Source organism: Falco peregrinus, chromosome 3 (assembly GCF_023634155.1).
Source record: "Falco peregrinus isolate bFalPer1 chromosome 3, bFalPer1.pri, whole genome shotgun sequence".
In the NCBI taxonomy this organism is placed as follows: domain Eukaryota; kingdom Metazoa; phylum Chordata; class Aves; order Falconiformes; family Falconidae; genus Falco; species Falco peregrinus.
The window spans coordinates 91,349,493-91,368,080 of record NC_073723.1 but is presented as its reverse complement, the minus strand read 5'-3'; the positions used below and the strand labels follow the sequence as shown (position 1 = coordinate 91,368,080).

The window sequence follows — 18,588 nt, the reverse complement described above, 5'->3', positions numbered from 1 at the left end:
TTTTAGTATCTAAGAAAGTCAACAGAGAGCTACTTCATCTTTCTCCTCCTAAATCTACCCTTAAAAATTGGCCAGAGGTGAAATACTAAACACAGCTGTATGAGCTGCTGCTCCTCCCAGGAGTGTGAAAGCCTTCAGAGAGCTTCTCCTGTAGCTCAGCAGCTACCAGCTTCTTGGTAAAACCCATAGACGTGCTGCACCTTCCACATAACAGGATTCACTGAGCAGGGATGAACTACAGCAGCATGGTGCCCAGGTATCCCTGCTTTCCAAGCACAGTTTTGAGTTGCCTTCACAGCAAACCAGACACAACTGGTGTTTGTGCTAAGCCTTCTTCCACAGGCTCCTAACCCAACTCTGCTTGCTTCTAGAGGAGCGCCAGCTCAACCGAGGTGTATTCAAGACACAAGTTGGGTAGCGGAGTCTCGCTGGGTACTAGGCAGGGCTAGTCCTCACTGCAAGCTACTACTGTGTCACAACACAACCTTGAAGAGTCCCCTTGGCACAATGCCCACGGTGACTTGGCAGTTCCATCCACCTAGGCTACACTCAGCATTGTGGCAGCCAGCTGCATTTAAAACCTGCTGGGACCACAGCTCAAGCACGATTAGCTGGCACAATGACAGTGATGTGTTTGTCTCTGCTAACTTCAACTCAGTAGACTGGAATAAGCAATATACCAGCAAGGAAAGGTGTAACTTGTGCATGCACAAATGCTTTGTGGAAACTGTGCAAGGTAGTACTGGATGTGTGTAAAAACAGAGGTAATGAATGAAGGAAGGTTACACAGCCATAGAAGGAAGAAATCACACAAGGAATAGCTGAAGAAACACACATAAGAAGGAAAGGGAGTATGTGAACAAGGCATGCAAAAAAACCCCAACGAATGAAAGGGGTGCAAGTTAAGAGGTGCAATTTGAGAGTGGACAAAGATGACAAAATCAGACTAAAACCGATGTACAGCATCAGGCAGGCATGAAGAGAGACCCAGTAACCCCCCCGTGGTTGTTACATACATAGGAAGACCATTTAGATGGGACAGAAAACATTAGGCAAAAAGGATGCAAAGGAGCAGGAGATTTTTCCAATCAAAAGCTGTCTGTAACCTATGCTGAAGATGTTTTTTTCCTCCACTGCAAGCATATGAACAGTTTAATGTATGAGAGTATTGCTGGTGACACTGGGAACACTGGGCTTTAATGAGTCAATAGATTTGTTTCATCTTTAACTAATTTGAACCTTTAATCCTCTTGCTTGTGCAAATTCTTCTTCTTTCAGGTCAAAGTATTAAATAGGCTCAAGAAGTAAATAAGGAAATAAATACCAGAAACCCTGTAGGGAACATTTAAATTAAAGTTTTCTAATAGTCAAATCAACTTAATGCCATGATCATGGGCTCAGTTCAGCTTCCTCCCCCACCCCACCCCCACCCCAACTCTGTGGCTAAAGCTGTGGGAATGAATAGCCAAAAAAAAAAAAGGAAGGGACTTAGGTTTTTGTTTCTTGATGCCTATGTTGCTCTAGATTTTGGGTTTTTTTTTTTAAACTGCTTTCATTATAGACATACAGACAGGAACAAATTTGTAAAAATCAAACATATAGACCAAAACACTGGCCTGCAGATTTTCTCCCATGTTTCATGCCTGGTTTGCACGCTACTGTACACCCATGTTGCTTATGCTTCTGACTTTTGAAATGGATATAAATTATAGTTGTGCAAACTCTTATGTAGACAAAATCTTGCTGATATAACTGTCTTCCACCAGCACAACGTATTTCAGTTAATGAGTCAGAATACACTTTGATATCAGTATAAAAGGTTCCTCCTAGGGGGGAGGATTGCTTCTTTACTGTTAAAGTGTAGATAAGTTCTGAACTTTTCTCTTCCCTGACTTGGGCTTAAATCAATCAAACCCATACCTAGTATTTCTCATCCAGAAATAATACAGTTTCTTTTCATCACCTTTGTGACTGCTGGTCCCTGTCTGTGTTATTACTTCGACTGTATGGTCATCAGAAAAGGGTCTATCTAAAATCCTCTTGAAAGCAGAAATTCTGTTTCAAGCAACAGTAACTGCAGGATCAAACGCCTCCAATATTGAAAGAAAAAGAAAGAAAACTAACTCAAAAGTTTGAGGCTAACAAATGGTTTGTAGTTAGCTGAGACAATTGTATTTAATATTGAGGAAGCAATGACTTTCTGGCCTCCAGTGGAGCATCTCCTAGACAGACAGGCAGGCACACAACAAAATGAAGTCTTAATGCCGTGAGCTTCTTGAGAATGCTACAATAACATTCTGGCAGACTGGGCTCCCTTGGCTCCTGTACTTGCTGCAATTTGAATGTCTCTTTTGGTTTAGCATGATGCTTGGCAAGTTTCCCAACCTTACATTATCTGGGAAAAGAAGACAAGAGAAGTTGGTATGTTCAGGGAGCCTTTGAAGAAGCTTCTTCACAGTTTGCTTATAGCAAAACAGTTGGCTGCATGTAGAAGAAGTGTCAGGACTGCAGCTTAGACTGCTAGCTTGAAAAGGGTTTAACTGAATTGCATCCAGGCACCAAGATGCTCAGATAGCACAGCAATGTGTGTGGTATAAGAACCTAGATAGAAGAAGATCAGATAGCAAATCAGAATTTTGCTTGTACTTCCCTGGGTTTGTCTAAACTTATAGCAGCAACAGTTAATTATAGGAGCTTCTGAAGGCAGCTCCTGGGTGGTTTATGTCACTTAGACATTAGATTCCAGCCATAAATTGCCAGCTAAGAGTTACCCCTGTGGCAGGAGGCCCCTATTGATGCGAAGCTGATGGAAATCATGCTTGTGCCTTCCTACTCAGGGGTAGAAGCAGCAGATGTTGGTGATGGAAGATCCGAGGTAGAAGTGCATTGACAACAATGGCAGAACACCAATAAAAAGAGCATCAGGATGGGTACAGGTCCTCCCCCAAAGAGAGACAGATGCAGGTGGTAGTTACACACAGGAGTTATTTGTGGCCATCCTCTAGATGATTGCTGTGCCTACTTCCAGATCTAATCCCTCTCCTTTCTACCACAGGGGAATCCCTCAGCTCTTGTAATCACTTCCTCTGGCTCTTAAGCAAGGGTAGCTCTTTAATGGCAGATTAATGCTTTAATGAAATTCTTGAGGCTACTTTGAAGTGACTGGGCAAGAGAGACTGGCCTTTCAGCAGCATCTGCTGGTGCAAGAGTCATAGCGTACATTGCTGTACGGGGTACGTGGTGCCGTAAGACTCTCTGTGCACAGCAGGATCCATCATTATTTCTCTGGTACTGCCTCAGGGCACATCTACACGGCACGGCACAGCACGGCACAGGGATACTTCAGCTGCCTCTAAACACTGGCTGCACTAGTCTCGCAGCAGGAATCGTTAGCCCACCTGGTGCTTGTACCTCTATACCTGCCCCTGAGTAGGCTTGTTGAGGTGCAAAGTCAGTTCTCTTTTCCTCTCCATAGAACTGCACTCTGCTGTGTGGATCCACCTGCACTTAGAAGTACTTAAAAAAGTAAATTATGAAATTTAGGACCCTATATGTTGGTTTTTTTTTTTTTATTTCTGATCTGTGGGGTCTTATTTATTTTAGAAAGTAGGAAAGCTTTCAAGACTGATTTCATAGGTAATGCATTTATTTTTTTCTTGGCTGATATCCCTGATTTTGTTTTTTATTCTTTCCTTTGAGTATCTGAAATTTTACATGAAATTTCTTCTCACTTGGAAACACCAACACATGAAGTAATTTCTTTCCTGCCTAAGTTAATGGCCTTCTCCTTCCCTGTGCTGTTAGTTCAAGGTCACAATGATAGATTTAAATCCTTCATGAATTTTCATCTGACGTGCTGTCCACAGAAATTGTTCATTAAAAGATCCGATTTCCATTGGCATTCTCCCTTTCAAAGGATGTCAACAGGAAATATAAATGCTCAGCCCTTTGTGAATGATCAGCAAGGACATGCAGGCTTATGAAAAAAAAAAAGGCAAAAAAAAAAAAAAAGCAGCAGTTAACCAGACCCTTTAGTTTCTGTTTTGAATGACTGGCCATAGGAATGCAGGCTAAGCTGTATTTCAGCTGTTCCCAAGGATGTGTGTGTGTAACTTGTTGACAGTGGTAGGTACATCAGGCTCCAGTGACAGCTATGTGACCACTCGGATGATCATTGTCCTGTAGCAGAACCAGCCCCTGTCTCCTCTCAAGAACACCAGGCATGAAAGAAAACAAAGAGGGTTCTGTTTCTTCAGAGGACTGGCACTCGTACCTCCTGCTCTTTACTGAAAAGAGAGAGATCCTAGGTCACCTCGGCTCTCACCCTATGCTCCCAGCAGCCATTAGGTTGTAAGGAACTGCATGACTTGCTCCAGCAATTGATGTGAATGTCTGATACTCGGGAGAGCTGAGACTTCTGCCTTACAGGACCTGTAGAGGATCTGATTGATAGGAGCAAAACTCAATACCCAGAACACCAGCTTACTTCACTGGGAACTACCCATCACCACCAAAAGGAAAGAAAACCCACCACAGCCTTAAAGTTTCAGAGTTATGTTTTTAAAATCTCACCGGTGTCCAAGGTACATGTCTTTCACAGTAAAAATAACTTGGAGTGTGTTGTGAATGCACAGACACAGATCAGTGCTGAACATCTGGTTAAAATAAATTACAGTCTTATTTTGCAAATAAAAGTTCCTAGGGTCTACATGACAAAGTCTGGCCAGCATAACTATCTCATGGGGAAAAAATCACATCCCTAGCCTACAAAGATAACTATTTTGGCATGATTCCTTTCCCCACTATGTAGACTTACGCAGACTTACACCAAACAGAGGAGTCCTTTTGCCAGTATAACTCACATTGTCTGGGAGGTACTTCAACCATGCTGGAAGGCTCCTGCAGTTGGTATAAGCCATGCCTTCATCAAGGGATCTGGCCAGAACAGCGACACCAGCAAAGCCCCTGAAGTACAGTATAACCCTTCTTCTCCTGCTGCTAGTCAGTTTTAAAGCTTCCTGCTAGAAGGAAACATGCAGAATTTCTGCCCTTTCTTGTATCAGCAAGAAATTCTTTTTACAGAGAAACTGAAGTATGCATATGGGTAGGAGGTGTGTTGCTTTCAAACTTCCCAGTGGTACTTGCTTTTGGATGGGAGAAGATCCCGCTTCTACAGGATGCCTGTTGTTTGTTTTGTTGTTGGGTTTGGAGGTGGAGGGGCAGAGGTGGTTTGCATTGCATTAAGTCTTCGTATTTTGGTTTTGCGTGGGGGCATTTGAATAAATCTAATGGTCATAGTTAATGGATTACAACTGTGTATGCAAATGAATTTGAGCTGTTTTGAATAACAAAACAAAGTCCTTTGTTCTGTTCGTGAATTGTATTCTTACACTCTGACTTTTCCTTATTTTTTTCATGTGGTCCCTGTTAGCTCTTACCTGATAGCATTTGCCAAAGGACTTTCTAGATGAACCCAAAAATATCAAGATTTACCAGCAAACCTTAACCCACGAGTCTCCCATAAAGCAAAGCAACTCATAAAGCTATCTTGGCTTAAAAGTAGGATTCATCTCATTGTGGCAACAGGCAGTTTTCACCTGTCGTATTTAGACAGTTCATTCTGTCTAAATTCCCACTTGCAGACTCTCCTCATTCCTTTCCCTGCTCCTTCACCCTCCATTTGTCTCCCAGGTCTTGTGCCTTTTGCCTAAGTGGTGAACAGGACCGAAAGGACAAGAAGGAGGAGCGGAGGGGAGGCACCTAAACCAAAGCCAAACTTCTCGTCCAAGCAGGTGCAGAGTAGGAACTTCCCCTTATTTTAATTTCCCATTATCACTTAGCTGCAAAATGATGAGAACATGGAGCAAGCCACCAAGAGGCCTCCACTCCTGCACGCACCGTGTCGGGAGGGGGGCACTCGCAGCCTGCTCCATCCAGCTGCCTGCCTGCCAGGACACGTCTGCCTGCCCTGCGGCTAAAACTGACACACGGTTCCCGGTAGAGTACAGCACCCAAGGGCTGACTTAGGAAACGGCAAGAGAAAGCAATGACCAAAAAATGCTGCCTCTTCTCTACTTAAAATAAAGCTTTTACAGGTGAGCAGAAATGGTTTGGGCTGCTAATGAGATGTAGGCTGCCAAGGAAAACACGTGCGCAAATTCGTATTTTCCAGGTGGCTGCTGCTAGAAGTGTAACTGTCCATTGAAGTCTACAGCATAAGCTTTATTTGCACTTACTCATTAAACTGCAGATTTATCATGAGGTTACTTTATCATAATATTAGCTATGTTGTCTCATTGGCCCTGTAAATCAGCTAATTGCCACAAGATTTAGAAAAACCAAGAGCCTGCTGCAAGTCACGTGAGGAAGGGGTGGCACTTCTGCCGAAGGTGCCGGTAGCTCTGTGTGACCTGTTGCTGCTGGAGCACCGAGGAGCGCCAGGGCTGCTGCTCCAGCTCTGTGCTGCTCTTGCTCAATGCTGAGCACAAGTTAAAGCCAAAGGGATTTGGATCAGAACGAAGTGTTGAGGCAACAAACACGGGATGGAGTGTTTCCCTGGGGGATGTTAAAACAAGAAGCAGAAAAATGCATGACTGGTCCCTCGTGGTTCAGCCAATGGGACAACCTGCTCAGACCGGTTCGGTTTCACCCTTCTTGCTCACACGCACACACGGCCTTCTCTGGCCGAGGCCGCCGCGCGCCAGGCCCCGTCACCAGACCGACAGCCTTGCTGTCTTGCTTTCCTCTCTCTGCCTCCGCTAATACTTGTGCCTCGAGCCCGGCACAGCTGGATGCGCTTATTAAGTAAACCCCTCCATGGCCTTGATGACAAATGCTGTGCCACTGCACTCTGAGCATTTCTACAAGCAGCTACTTTCAGTTCCCATTTCTCAGGTGGTTATGTGATTTAACTCTTGTGTGGTGGCCCACGAGCAGCACGGGCAGCTGGAGCAGGTGGGGAACATAACGGGGGATGTGCTCATATTTCCCTCTACTACCAACATACCCGCTGTAGCTAGATCTTCAGATCTGGGCTTTTAAATTTGGTAGGCTCTTTCCAGTGTAAGGGCGCTCATATTGAAAGAGTATTATGAGTGAGGCAGAATTTAGACATCTTGAGAGAAACAGGCCTGTGTTGTCATTCAGACCTGTTTTGTCATTTTTTTCATTTTACAGTCATTCTTAAGGTTTGACAGAGGTCCTAATGCATCTAGCTTCTTTTCAGAGGATGCAGGCATAAGAACAGTATTACAGGATGAGGTGAGTCCCCCCAACAACTCTGTGACACATGTTTTCTCCTCCAAAGTGATCCACAAATCCATAGGCGGGTGTTTGCTAAGTTTACTGTTGTATGTCAACGTAAACTCTCTGGAATGGGTTTGATACATTTGAAGAGAAGGAGCAGAAGCTGGCCTAAAACTGAGTAGCTCTTGGTGCATCTGAGATTCATGAAAATACAAGCAGGGACACATTTGTTTTCTAGGTACAAGTTAGACACAGCTTCTAGCACTCTACCTAAGTAGGGTACCATCGGAAAATAAAACTAAAATAAACTAAATATCGATGCAAACAAACAGCAAGTTAGTGGATTAGGATTATCAACCCACAAGAGATCTGCAAAGAAAATTGTGAAGGATCAAGTACAGCAGCTTTGAGCATGTTGTTTGAACTTCAACAATTTTGTCCAGAAGGCCTTCTCGCCTTCTTTCTCTCATTAATGCTAATATTGCTCCCTCAGCAGTGGCACCCATTAAATACCACCAGCTAGCTGCTGTAGTGACATTACAGCTGTTATGCTGATGCCAGAAATACCTCATTTTAATGCGGGCCTTTCCAGGAATAAGAAAACAAGGCAGCCTCCACTAGGTCTGGGCTTTTGCATATTGCAGAGCCACGTCTAACTGAATTAAGTAGAGACGCCAAGACTAAATTACTGAAACATTTCTCATGCTGACTTGGTTTAACAAGAATGCAGCCCAGTCTGAACACGGCAAGGGTTTCCATGCAAGCTGAATGATCAACACCTTACAAATCCTGTGTTTAAAGAGATGGCTTGACCATTCACCAAAGCCTGGGTTTGTCCCTCATCTCACAGTGGTCTGGAGGAAATCTGTCTGCCAGCAGGGTGACTCTCTAGGAGTGTGGACAGGAGGAATAGTCACCCCCATTACTATAACCACTCACACGTATATACTTCTAAGCATATGCATCGGTTTTCGTGAACAAACCTAACCACAATTAGTCCTTGCTCCTTAGAAGTCTCCATCTGAGTACCATGTTTAATCAGCCTTATGCAAATAATATTTCCACTGATTTCAATTAACACAGACTTCAGTGAGAGCCTGGCAAGACTGCAAGATACACCCCCACGCTCAAAGGCTCACCGACGCAAGAATTTATACAAATAGGTGGCAAGGACAAGGAACAAAGAAGTTAGGTAAGACCACTGTGATGTGAACCAGTTTTGCCCGAAGTCAGAAACCTCAGATATCACTGGAGAAAAAAACAAGGCTACACAGCCAGCAACTGACACATCGGCTGCAGACCTAAGACTGTATGGGGCACTGTGGAAACAAAGAGTTCAAAATAGACCCATTTCTACCACAGGCAAAAGCGAGGAGGGGAAAGAAAAGTTTGGATGGGGGTTTGATTGGCGTGCACATGCTGAAGCCATTCCCCAGGCAGGTTCTCTGCCCATGGTCGGTAGGGCTTGTGTGGTGACACTTTCTTTTCCCTCCCCTTGTAATTTGCTAACGTGCACCTGGCTGGACTGCCAGCATGTCAGCACTCCCAGGCGTAAAAAGATAGCGGCCTCTCTGAAGATATCGACCTCATGAAACACCACACGTCGGCACAACACAGTCAAGGTCTGAGCTGTCCTTATTTGCATGTACTCATGACTTAGGCTTGCATAAAAGACCCATAAACTCTTTGGGAAAAGAACAGCTACAGATCTGTCTAGTTTTTGTGTTCCAAGAACTTTCCTCGTTAGCTTCAAGATGACATTTTAATGAGGTTTCACTGCATAGAAAACATGGGACGATTTAACCAGCTCTGTCCGCTCCCTCCCTCCCCAAACTCTTTCTGAAATGAGTTACCATTCGGGAACGAAAGCTTTTATGAGAATTTATGTTGTTTGGGTGGAGGCAGGGGTGAAGGAGAAGTCATTCAGCTGCTAAACCTTGGCATTGGAGCTTATGCCATTCCCTCTCCTGCCCCATACCAGATGGCAAAGCCGCCTTGTTCAGACCTGTGCAAGTTTCTTCAAAAGCCAGGAGCAAGCGCGTGTTTGTTTGTTTGTTTTGGAGTCACAGAGAGGGCAGCGTAAAATAGCTGCAAGGCAATTCCCGTTCAGTAAAATGGAAGTCTCACTGGCTCTTCATTCAATACAATGTAGCTCAAGAGGATATCCTGCCAACCCAATGATAACGAGGGAAATAAAGTCACTTCCTCACCAGCTGTTTGATTCAGGTAGAAAAAGGAAGCCTTTACTTCCTTGTGTTTTCTCTCCCCACCGCCCCCTCAGTCAGAAATGCCAGGCTGAAACCTCCTTCTCCCTCCGTATTTTCAGTAAGGAGCCGTCAGATCCGTACTGCTTTGCTGGGCGCAGCCTATGGGAAGTACGTACTCCTCCGTGGCCGAGAAGCTACACCTTGCCTCTCAAGCAGGGGTGAAGGCTGAGCTGCAGAAGGACCGAGACTGAACAAACTCAGCTCAACGTGCAAGCAAAGAATGCCTGTGTAGTTAAAGATGCCATTTGCTTCTTGGATCAGAGCTGCCGAATTTGGGCTTGTGGAAGAGTGGCAGAGTGTGAGCTGGATGCTTTGTTTTGAGGCTGCCCTGACTCAGTGCACTATTATACCTCCTAATCCTCCGAGGGTGGTAAACTCCACTTTTGCCCTGGGCTCCCTGCAAATCCCAGGAACTCCAGCCAGGAACACACTATGTCCTCCCTTCATATAGTTCAACAGGCAAGAGGGCCCGAGGGCTGCCCTGGGGGCAATCTTCCTGGCCTGCCAGTCAAGCCCAGGTCGGTGAGGCAGGCATCTTGGGTGCTTTGGTGCTAACAGGAGCTTAGGCAGAGCATCTTTCCCTCCCCCACTGCCACCTTTCTTGCTTCACAGAAACAGTCAATGTAAAGTTGCATAGTAAACCAGCAGTGGACTGATTTCACTTAATAAAAGCTTTTTAAGAAATTACTTTTTAAAAACTTACAGAGCTGAATGAAGAGTTCTTTTCCATATAATTTTTAACTGCCCTGATATAATTTTACATCCAGGATATAACTTTCCATTAAATTTTGAAGGTCTTAAAAGCAAGGCCTGCAACCATTTTCTTTCCAATTGTGTAAGACTTCCAGAAAGGTTGACCAAGCCAGAACTTGCCTCAGTCTATTTGCCAAAGGGACCTTTGCTTTCATTATAAAGCGTGCTTTTTGGAGGACATCAAGTGTTTCAAGCAATTTCCTTAATCTGACTTGTTTTAGCAGAGATTCTCTTATTTTAAACAGACTGGTTTAGGTGACAAAAATCCAGTGACAAATACATGAGTTTACAGAAGGAGACAAACCTTATGAAACAGTTGAGATTCTGCTTAGGGTTCTCTTTGTGCTAAAACAGTTTTCAGCAATGGGTCATACTTCCCCCCCCCCCCCCCCCCCCCCCCGTTGTTTTAGTACATAAAATGGACATGTGTTTATTTAAAACAGGTTTGAAACTTAAACAAATAGTGACAGGCTGTTCAAACAAGCTTCGGAAATAGGCCTAATCAGGATGTTTGAGAAGGGGAGGGGGAACAATCATAAAGAGCTACTTGTAATATATAGGGCAGACACCATTAGCTTGGGTTCATGTTATTGTTGTAATAATCTCAGACAAAAAAGTACTGCATGCTGCACATTTTTTGTTAACATTCCTCTTTTGAGCCACAGGTTATACCATGCGTTTGCCTTGTCTTCAAATTTTACTGTAACCCTCTGTCCATCTTCATACCCAATACCAGGAGCTCTACCAAATCATTCAAAATGGTCTCACAGACAATCTGGGAAGAATGTTCCTAAACTGGGATAGAAGGAAGGCACAAAATAGACTCATTTTGATGTTGACACTGTGTATGCATTGGCTGTCATGAATATACAGAAGTCAGACCTTCCCCACAGAAAGAAACCATTAAAATCTTAATGTTAAAACATTTTCACATAACTTGCTTTTCCATGTTGGGGTATTTTTCATTTCCTCTCTTTTCCACCCATAATACTATCACCAAGTGTTGAACTTTACCCTTGTATTTTTATAAGGCCTGATCTTGAACTCCCCACATAGACAAAGCTCCCATGGAAGTCGGTGAGTCTGCACTGGCGACAACAGGATTTAGCCCAGTCTGTAACATTTTAGGATATTGTGTTACTTCATAGCCTTAAGGAGAAATAAAAGCAGCTTTCCAACGAGCTGCACAGCAAACTCAGTGTGTTTTTTCAGCTCTGCAACAGCACAGCAGAATATTAAGGCCAGAGTTTGCAAATGTCTATTTCAAAAACCAGGCAGCTAAGCAAAAGTTGCCAAATTTTCTACGGAATGAAGAGTTTGCATTAAAACTTTTCCCCCAAAGGTTAAGCTGCTTTCACTTAAGAATATACCTTTAGAAACCCAAGTTTGAAAGTTATTGCCTGGAGGAACAAGCACTGAGAAATGCAGGAAGCAGACGTATTTTCAGGTCAATGGCTATAGCTATTCTGTTACCGGCTTTTACCTACTGACACCCAGTCTTACCTACAACATGCACCAATATTACTTAATGTACTAACGTATTTTGGAAGGAAATACCTATTATTTATTTGAATCTCACTCCATGTCTAGTGAATAGGAGTCAAAATGGCAAAATATTAAAAAACCTTACACGCCCTCTCGTGGTAAAACCACAAACTCTTATTCTTACAATAGCTAGAGGTGGCTCATGATGGAGGCTAATTTAACACAATTTACAGAAAATTAACTTGGCTGTAAGGTTTATATTAATAATGGAGACCTTTCTTTCTTTAATTCCTGCTGTAAACCATAACATATATGCATTTTTAGAAGGCAGGTTCCCTCCTAGCATAGTAACATTACAAAATAGCTAAAGGCACTGTAACATAAACAGAGAATATTAACTTCTACCAAAAATGGGAAGTCTAGCATAATAAAGGTAGAGACAGACCCCTCCACATTAGATAGCTGTTTCGCGGGTTTATCTCAGTAGTTTGGGAGCAGACCTCGGTTGGCTGCATAATAAAAGAGTTGCCCTAAATGATGCTATCAGTTTTGTCACATTTTTAAAGTCATTCAGCTTTGCTATTTACTGCTTTCGTACTATACAGTACTATTTATCTGTCTCTCAGGAATGCCGTGAAGCTTCATGTTTGTTAGGAATTGCAGCCTAAAAGAAAGGCATTACATGCAGAGCATCACCAGTCTGACCGCTACCCGCACCAAATCCCATTGTATTTATGAGTCACAAAAACTTTATCTTTGCTACTTAAACAGCCTGTCCATTCAGTGCCTGCACACACCTCCAGACTTTCCTGGAGCAGCTTTACAAAACAGCTCTCCATAGATGGAGGAACTGCAGCTTGAAGGAGAAGCCCAGGGTGGGTTGGGCAGGGCTGAGGCAGAGGACTCCCCCTGCACCTCTTACCAGGTGACTCATGGGCAGTGTGAGAAGTGGCACCACTGTGTGCTTCCCTTCCTCTTCATCTAGCTGAATGTCTTGGCTGGAGGGCAAATCAGATTGACAAGATGATCGCATGGCGAGACAGTTCTTTTTTAGGAAAGGCTATCAGATCAGTTTGTTGGCCCAACAGACCCTGCAGCCAGACCACTGCCACATCCAAGACATGATTAGCAGCAGCACAGGACCATGGTGTCACTTCTTTTGATGAAAGTTGTGCAAGACCATCAAAGGTGTAACAACCCTAACAGCTTCAGTCCATATGGAAGAAGCATCTGTGGCTACTACACATGGTCTTCTGAACCAATCCCAAGGGAACCAAATAAATACTGCCCTATTTTCAGCAAAGCTGACCAGCAATATAGATGCCCCATGTTCAGTGGAAATGAAAGATCTGGAGAATGAAGGTTAATTTACCTCCTTTGTTGTTTGTATACACAACAACATTCAAAAGCCAAAATGGTGGTACTTGTACTTAAAAATGCTGCTTCTATATCTTCTGTTTGACTGGGCATGCCTAAAGCAGAAGTCACAACCGTAAGTAATTTCAGAAGTATTTGTACAGAAATAGACAGGAGAGCTTTGTGCTAAATACTGCACAAAAACATAACTCCAAAATCACTATTTTAATAGGTTTGTGTGGGGTTTTTGTGCTGGTGTGATTGCTGGATGATCGTTGAGTGTGAAGAAGTTGCTCTCCTTCTTTGAAAAAGTTACTGCAATTTTGATATTCCATTATTTCCCTTTCTAGGATGCCTTCGTGGAGTTGTATGGCAACAGTATGAGGCCTTTGTTTGATTTCTCCTGGATCTCTCTGAAGACTATCCTGAGTCTGGTTCTGGTGGGAGCTTGCATCACTCTTGGCGCTTATCTTGGACATAAGTAGAGTCACCCATTTATCGTGGATTACAAAAGTCTTTCAAAACAACAAAATAATATTTTTTTTTCTGTAGCACAATGATATTTTATGAGCAAAACAACTTCCCAGCTAAAGATTAAATCAGCTATTACTGCCAAAGGAAATATCATTTATTTTTACATTGCAGGAAAATTATTTATTAAAAGATATTTACATTTTAACCTGCTATTTTCAGAAACTCTGCAAGTTGTATCTGTCATCACATCATGTTGTTATTCTTAACTGTAATGAGCCCCAAAGTCTTTTAGGCTCTTTTTTTAATTAATGCAGCTGGCTGGATTATTTTATCTTTGAAGAGCAAATATACTGACAAAGACCTACCTGCTTACACTTACAAGGGCAGTTACTTGAGCTGCTAAAGGCTGCATAATTGTGTTGATTTTTCTTGCATTTTCTAGATGGCTGGGAGGGATCTGAAAGACAAGGTCAGTGTGAACAAAGTTCTCACCCTGTCCTGCTGGCAAGAACTGATAAGAGTAAATGATTCAACATGGTACATACGTGGAGTCAAGATGGCAACTTCTTGAAGGACACCTGGCTATACCTACAGGAGAACAGTTGGAAATATGATTGCCTATGCCTTGTAAACACGCATTTTTAAGCTACCGGTTGTGCCATCACATCATAATCACAATACCCTAACACATGTCAACTCAAATACTTTTTTTTAATAGAAGTGTGAAGTTAAATCTTTGGGGCTTGCAGGAAATTGCTGTTCCGATGATTTTCTCAGCAGTGAAACTTTTTTTTGCGGCTACTGACACAGAAACATCAGGAGACCTTAAGTGCCTGCTTCGACAGAGCAGAGCTGGAGTCTGAAGACCTGACCTGTGTCCCACTTTAGTGGGCTCATATCTGCAACTAATCCTGTTTACTTACTGAGTTCCTCCAGGGGTTTGAAACCAATTAGACGTGGTCTCTAAATCCCTGAAAGTTGAAAAAGATCTTAATTTTATTTGGCAAGAAGCAGACCTCAGCTGAGTTACAGATTAGCTCTGACTATCCTTGTTTATCAAACTGGACACCAAAATCAAGTTCATTTTCATAACAGGAAAAGAAAGTGAGCTTTATCCTCCTGCCCCTCGCCCTCAAAATTATTTCATGCTAATAATTTCCTAAGACTGTCTACAGAAGAAAAGATGATGAAGAAACTCCAGATCCTCTCTCTGGACAGAGACTCTCTGACACCTCGGTCGCGCAGGTGCCTACTGTCGTTTTAAGTGAAAATAGGGTGGAGGAAAAGGGGTGTGTGTGGGGGTGAAGTCATCTGCTCACGTTACAAAATGCAACTCAAGTAAAATAATGCAGAGTACTTGGTATACAGTTTTATAAACAGACCTGTGTTCTGAAACCAGATGTGTCAATGCATTTTAAAGCGGGGCTTTCCGTGCACTTGGAGGGGGCCAAGAGCCCTGACGAAATCGAAGAATCTGAAGTGTGTCCCACAGGCTGCTCCGAGGCATGGAAACGTCCAGCTTCAAATGTTTAAGTCAAGCACTCCTATTTTTTCTATGAAACTTATGAAATCTGGGATTTGTGGATATTTGGACATCCAGACACAGAAAGAAAAAGTTGCAAAGCTCTGGATGAAATGTACCATACAATAAATAAGTGCTCTAAGGGTGGGAAAAAAATACAGTGAATAAACTGTAGATTCAACCTCAAGATTTCAGTCGAATAACTTTGTGGCATTATATGCAAAATATCTCCATTAACTTGGGAATGTAATATGTTCAATGTTAAGGCTGTAGTTGATGTTGTGTCTTCAAAGCTGCTTTTTTGTTTGTTTGTTTAAGAGTTGTACATCTCAGCATTTTTACTGCTATTTAGTCATGGCACCTACACTTTGTATGAGCAAAGATGGAGCAAGCTTACTTTTCAAATTTGAAATGACTTTTAATTTTATAGAAACATAGAAAGGAAATGTTTCTAAGAACACAAAAATGTGAACTATGCTTGATGAAAAAAAAAAAAAAAAAAGAAAAATCTCACCATCAAACAAAAAGCACCTGCAATGTTTTCAGAGTGCTTCTGTCAGAAGTGGGCATGCTCGTGTAGGGTTCGTATGAAAAATATTTGAGATGGGAGCAACCAAATATTGTGGATTGAGTGTGGGCTTTGGTTTTTTTCAGCTTCCAAGCCGAATTTGTCTGCAGCCAATTTCACAACTGGAGTTGGCTGGTATCGAGCTAATGTTTCATTTCACAATCTAGTCTTCGTTTCAATTTGTGCCCATACGCCCATTAAAGTTCATGAACTATTAGACCTCAAATTGTTTCAATATTGTTTATTTTATTAAAGGTTTACATTGTCAAAAGTGGTAAAAGAGTAACTGTCAATTCCAGTGCTGCTATACTACCAGGATAATTTGAATGGGTTTTATTTTTTAATACCTTCCAATGGCAAAAGTTTTTAAAGCTGCTTTAGAAATAATATGAAGAAGACACATGATACACATTTAAATAAATACTGAGGATTTTGTGTTCTGTTGTGTCTACTCACTGGACTTCCCAGTGTATTAGTTAATACCAGGCAAAAAGAAGAGTCATGATGACTGTTGGTTTTATTTTATTAAAGAGCTAATGGAGTTTTCCCATTCTGACTGCAGAATAGTACAGTATTGTGGCTGCATTAGGTATAATGATAGTTGATAATACATTTATTAAAAAACATATTAGAAACATTGAATGTATATAAAAGCTTGAACTTCTTTAATAAAATCCTCTCCTCTCACTCCTGCATTTCTTTTGCAATAATTCCTGTCTTTCCTATTCTTCATTACACTTTCACATAAGAATTTTTTTTCCCCCACAAAATGCCTTACAGACTTCCATGCTCCATGACTATGCTTCAGTGAAAATCCATCCTGTGTTACTATGTATGCACACACAGCTGACCACTCCCAGCATATCCAAGTAGGAAAAGCAAAAAATTAAAAAAGAGGGACACTTCTGAAGTTGGTTAGGTACAGAAGATCAGAGGACAACAAAGGAAGAGGAGAGTGGAGGGAAACAAAGCGATCACTGAAATGTCTCCTTGGTTAAAGATGACTCTTACCTGGAACTTGTTCATTGCTCATCCTTTCCCTTGAAAAAGGATGATATAAGGGCAGAGTAACCCCACAGAGTTACAGAGACCCCACAATTACTCTTCACTATAAAACTTTGTTAATTCTGAAGGCAGTCTTCTGCAAAACAGGAAATCTGTATGAATTTAAGAGAAATACTAGATTTTGCTGTATTCAATTTATTTGTCATTAACTCTTTTTCACTCCCTTTATTAAGAAAATAATGACAGAAAATATTTTGCTTCTGAAACAAAAAATAATCTGTAAATTCACCTAAGATCTGCTGTAGATTAGTATGTTAGGAGCAGATGGAAAAACAAGAAAAAAATTCTGCAAGTTCAATATTCTGAAATCAGAGCTGACACAGAGGACATTTCTTAATAGAACAAGCACTGGATCCACCAGAGGAGTAATGGGGTTATCAGGGTAACAGAGAATAGATGTATAAGGAAGGGGGCTGGAAGGTACAGAGAATGACATTGGTAAGTAAGAAAATCTCAAGTTTCATATGATGCAGGAGTTCGCCCAAGAAGGTCTGAAAATAACTTTTAACTAAAACCAGCTACAAATGTGTGCGCTACATGATTACAATTGCTAAAAATTTTCAATGACAAAATTATTTGTAAATCACTGTAAAACAGATATCCAATCACTATAAAAGTTCATCAGTTTGGTGTTGTGAGTGGGGACTACAGCTCTGAGTAGGGTTGCACTAATAAGGAACAATTATAAAAAAAATACATTTCTCTGAAACAAGATGTGCAAGGGAAACACGAAGGTGATGCAGTTCAAGGAATACAGACCCAGTCCCACCAGTGCTTGCATGCACAGTCTGCCCAGATGAGGCAGTGGGAGTCAGCTATACGTAAGGACTGCATGCTTTGACCCTGAAGCATGACACTCTGCTTAGCTGTGCACCTGCACTCCACAAACTTAGAAATCCTATTGATTAAAAGTATAGTGAAGTAGCATGTTTAAAGCCTGTCTTTTTTTCCCTCTATCTTTAAACAAGCTAGAAAAATGATTCATTTGTATTACGAGTTTATGGCTCAGTACTATGTAAAAAATTAAACACCTTTTGATTTATAAGTATAAAAATTCTTTCTCATTGCAGAAGCCCAGCTATGTTTTTCATTCCTATCTCTTTCAAACAAGGCTAAATAGAAGGAAGACAAAAGAGCTAATTTAGTCTGTATTTGGTTTAAACCACACTCCTATACTAAATTAATGCAGCTTCATCACACAATGAAATCTTCTTCAAAAAGTTATACAGCATTAAGAGTTCCACACAAAAACTGTATATTTTTATAATTTAAATAGCATATTTTTTTCTTCTGAATATTTGATTTTTAATTATCACCAGCATAAATGTACATAAGCAGATATTGTTTATCCAGTACCTTTGGATGATGTATGTATGGTAATGTAGTTTGTCAGTTTATCATCATTTAATATGATTATGTTGTTCTTTGTCTTTAAAATGTTATAAGAACATGCTGCCATTAAACTTCCCATGTCTGTCTAGTTTATATTGTGAAAAAATAATAAAGCACACTGTGAGTTACTTGTTTTGCATTTGCATTGTTTAGGATTTGTTGATAAAAAACTACTCAAACATTTTGAGTGTAATCCCATAAACAAAACGTGATGTTTTGTTCCTGATAGTTGTATTGGCATGTTCTGCTTAGCATTGGCCAGTACTCGTTAGCCTTCCTTGAAGGCCTCTGTGCATCGAGGTGCAATCAACCCAGGTTTTACAAGCTGCTGCTGCACAAAATACAGTCCACAGGTGTAACCATACGCTTTGGGACCCAAGGACAGTGTCACCCATTCTGCTATCCCATACATGTAATGTCTTGTGGAAAGTGCAGCAAAACCCTTCTGTTTATTTGCTAAT

At 41.7% G+C, this 18,588-nt stretch overlaps 1 protein-coding gene across 1 annotated transcript in view; it reads left to right on the top strand.

Moving 5' to 3' along the window:
* The window catches only part of BCL2 (BCL2 apoptosis regulator), a 96,801-nt gene extending 78,544 nt beyond the window's left edge, over positions 1-18,257 (top strand). Inside the window, exon 2 of the mRNA XM_005233990.4 lies at positions 13,457-18,257. Coding sequence (XP_005234047.2) covers positions 13,457-13,591 — 135 coding nt within the window. The 3' untranslated portion in view covers positions 13,592-18,257. The remainder of the gene's footprint in view (positions 1-13,456) is intronic.
* Positions 18,258-18,588: the final 331 nt, after the last annotated feature.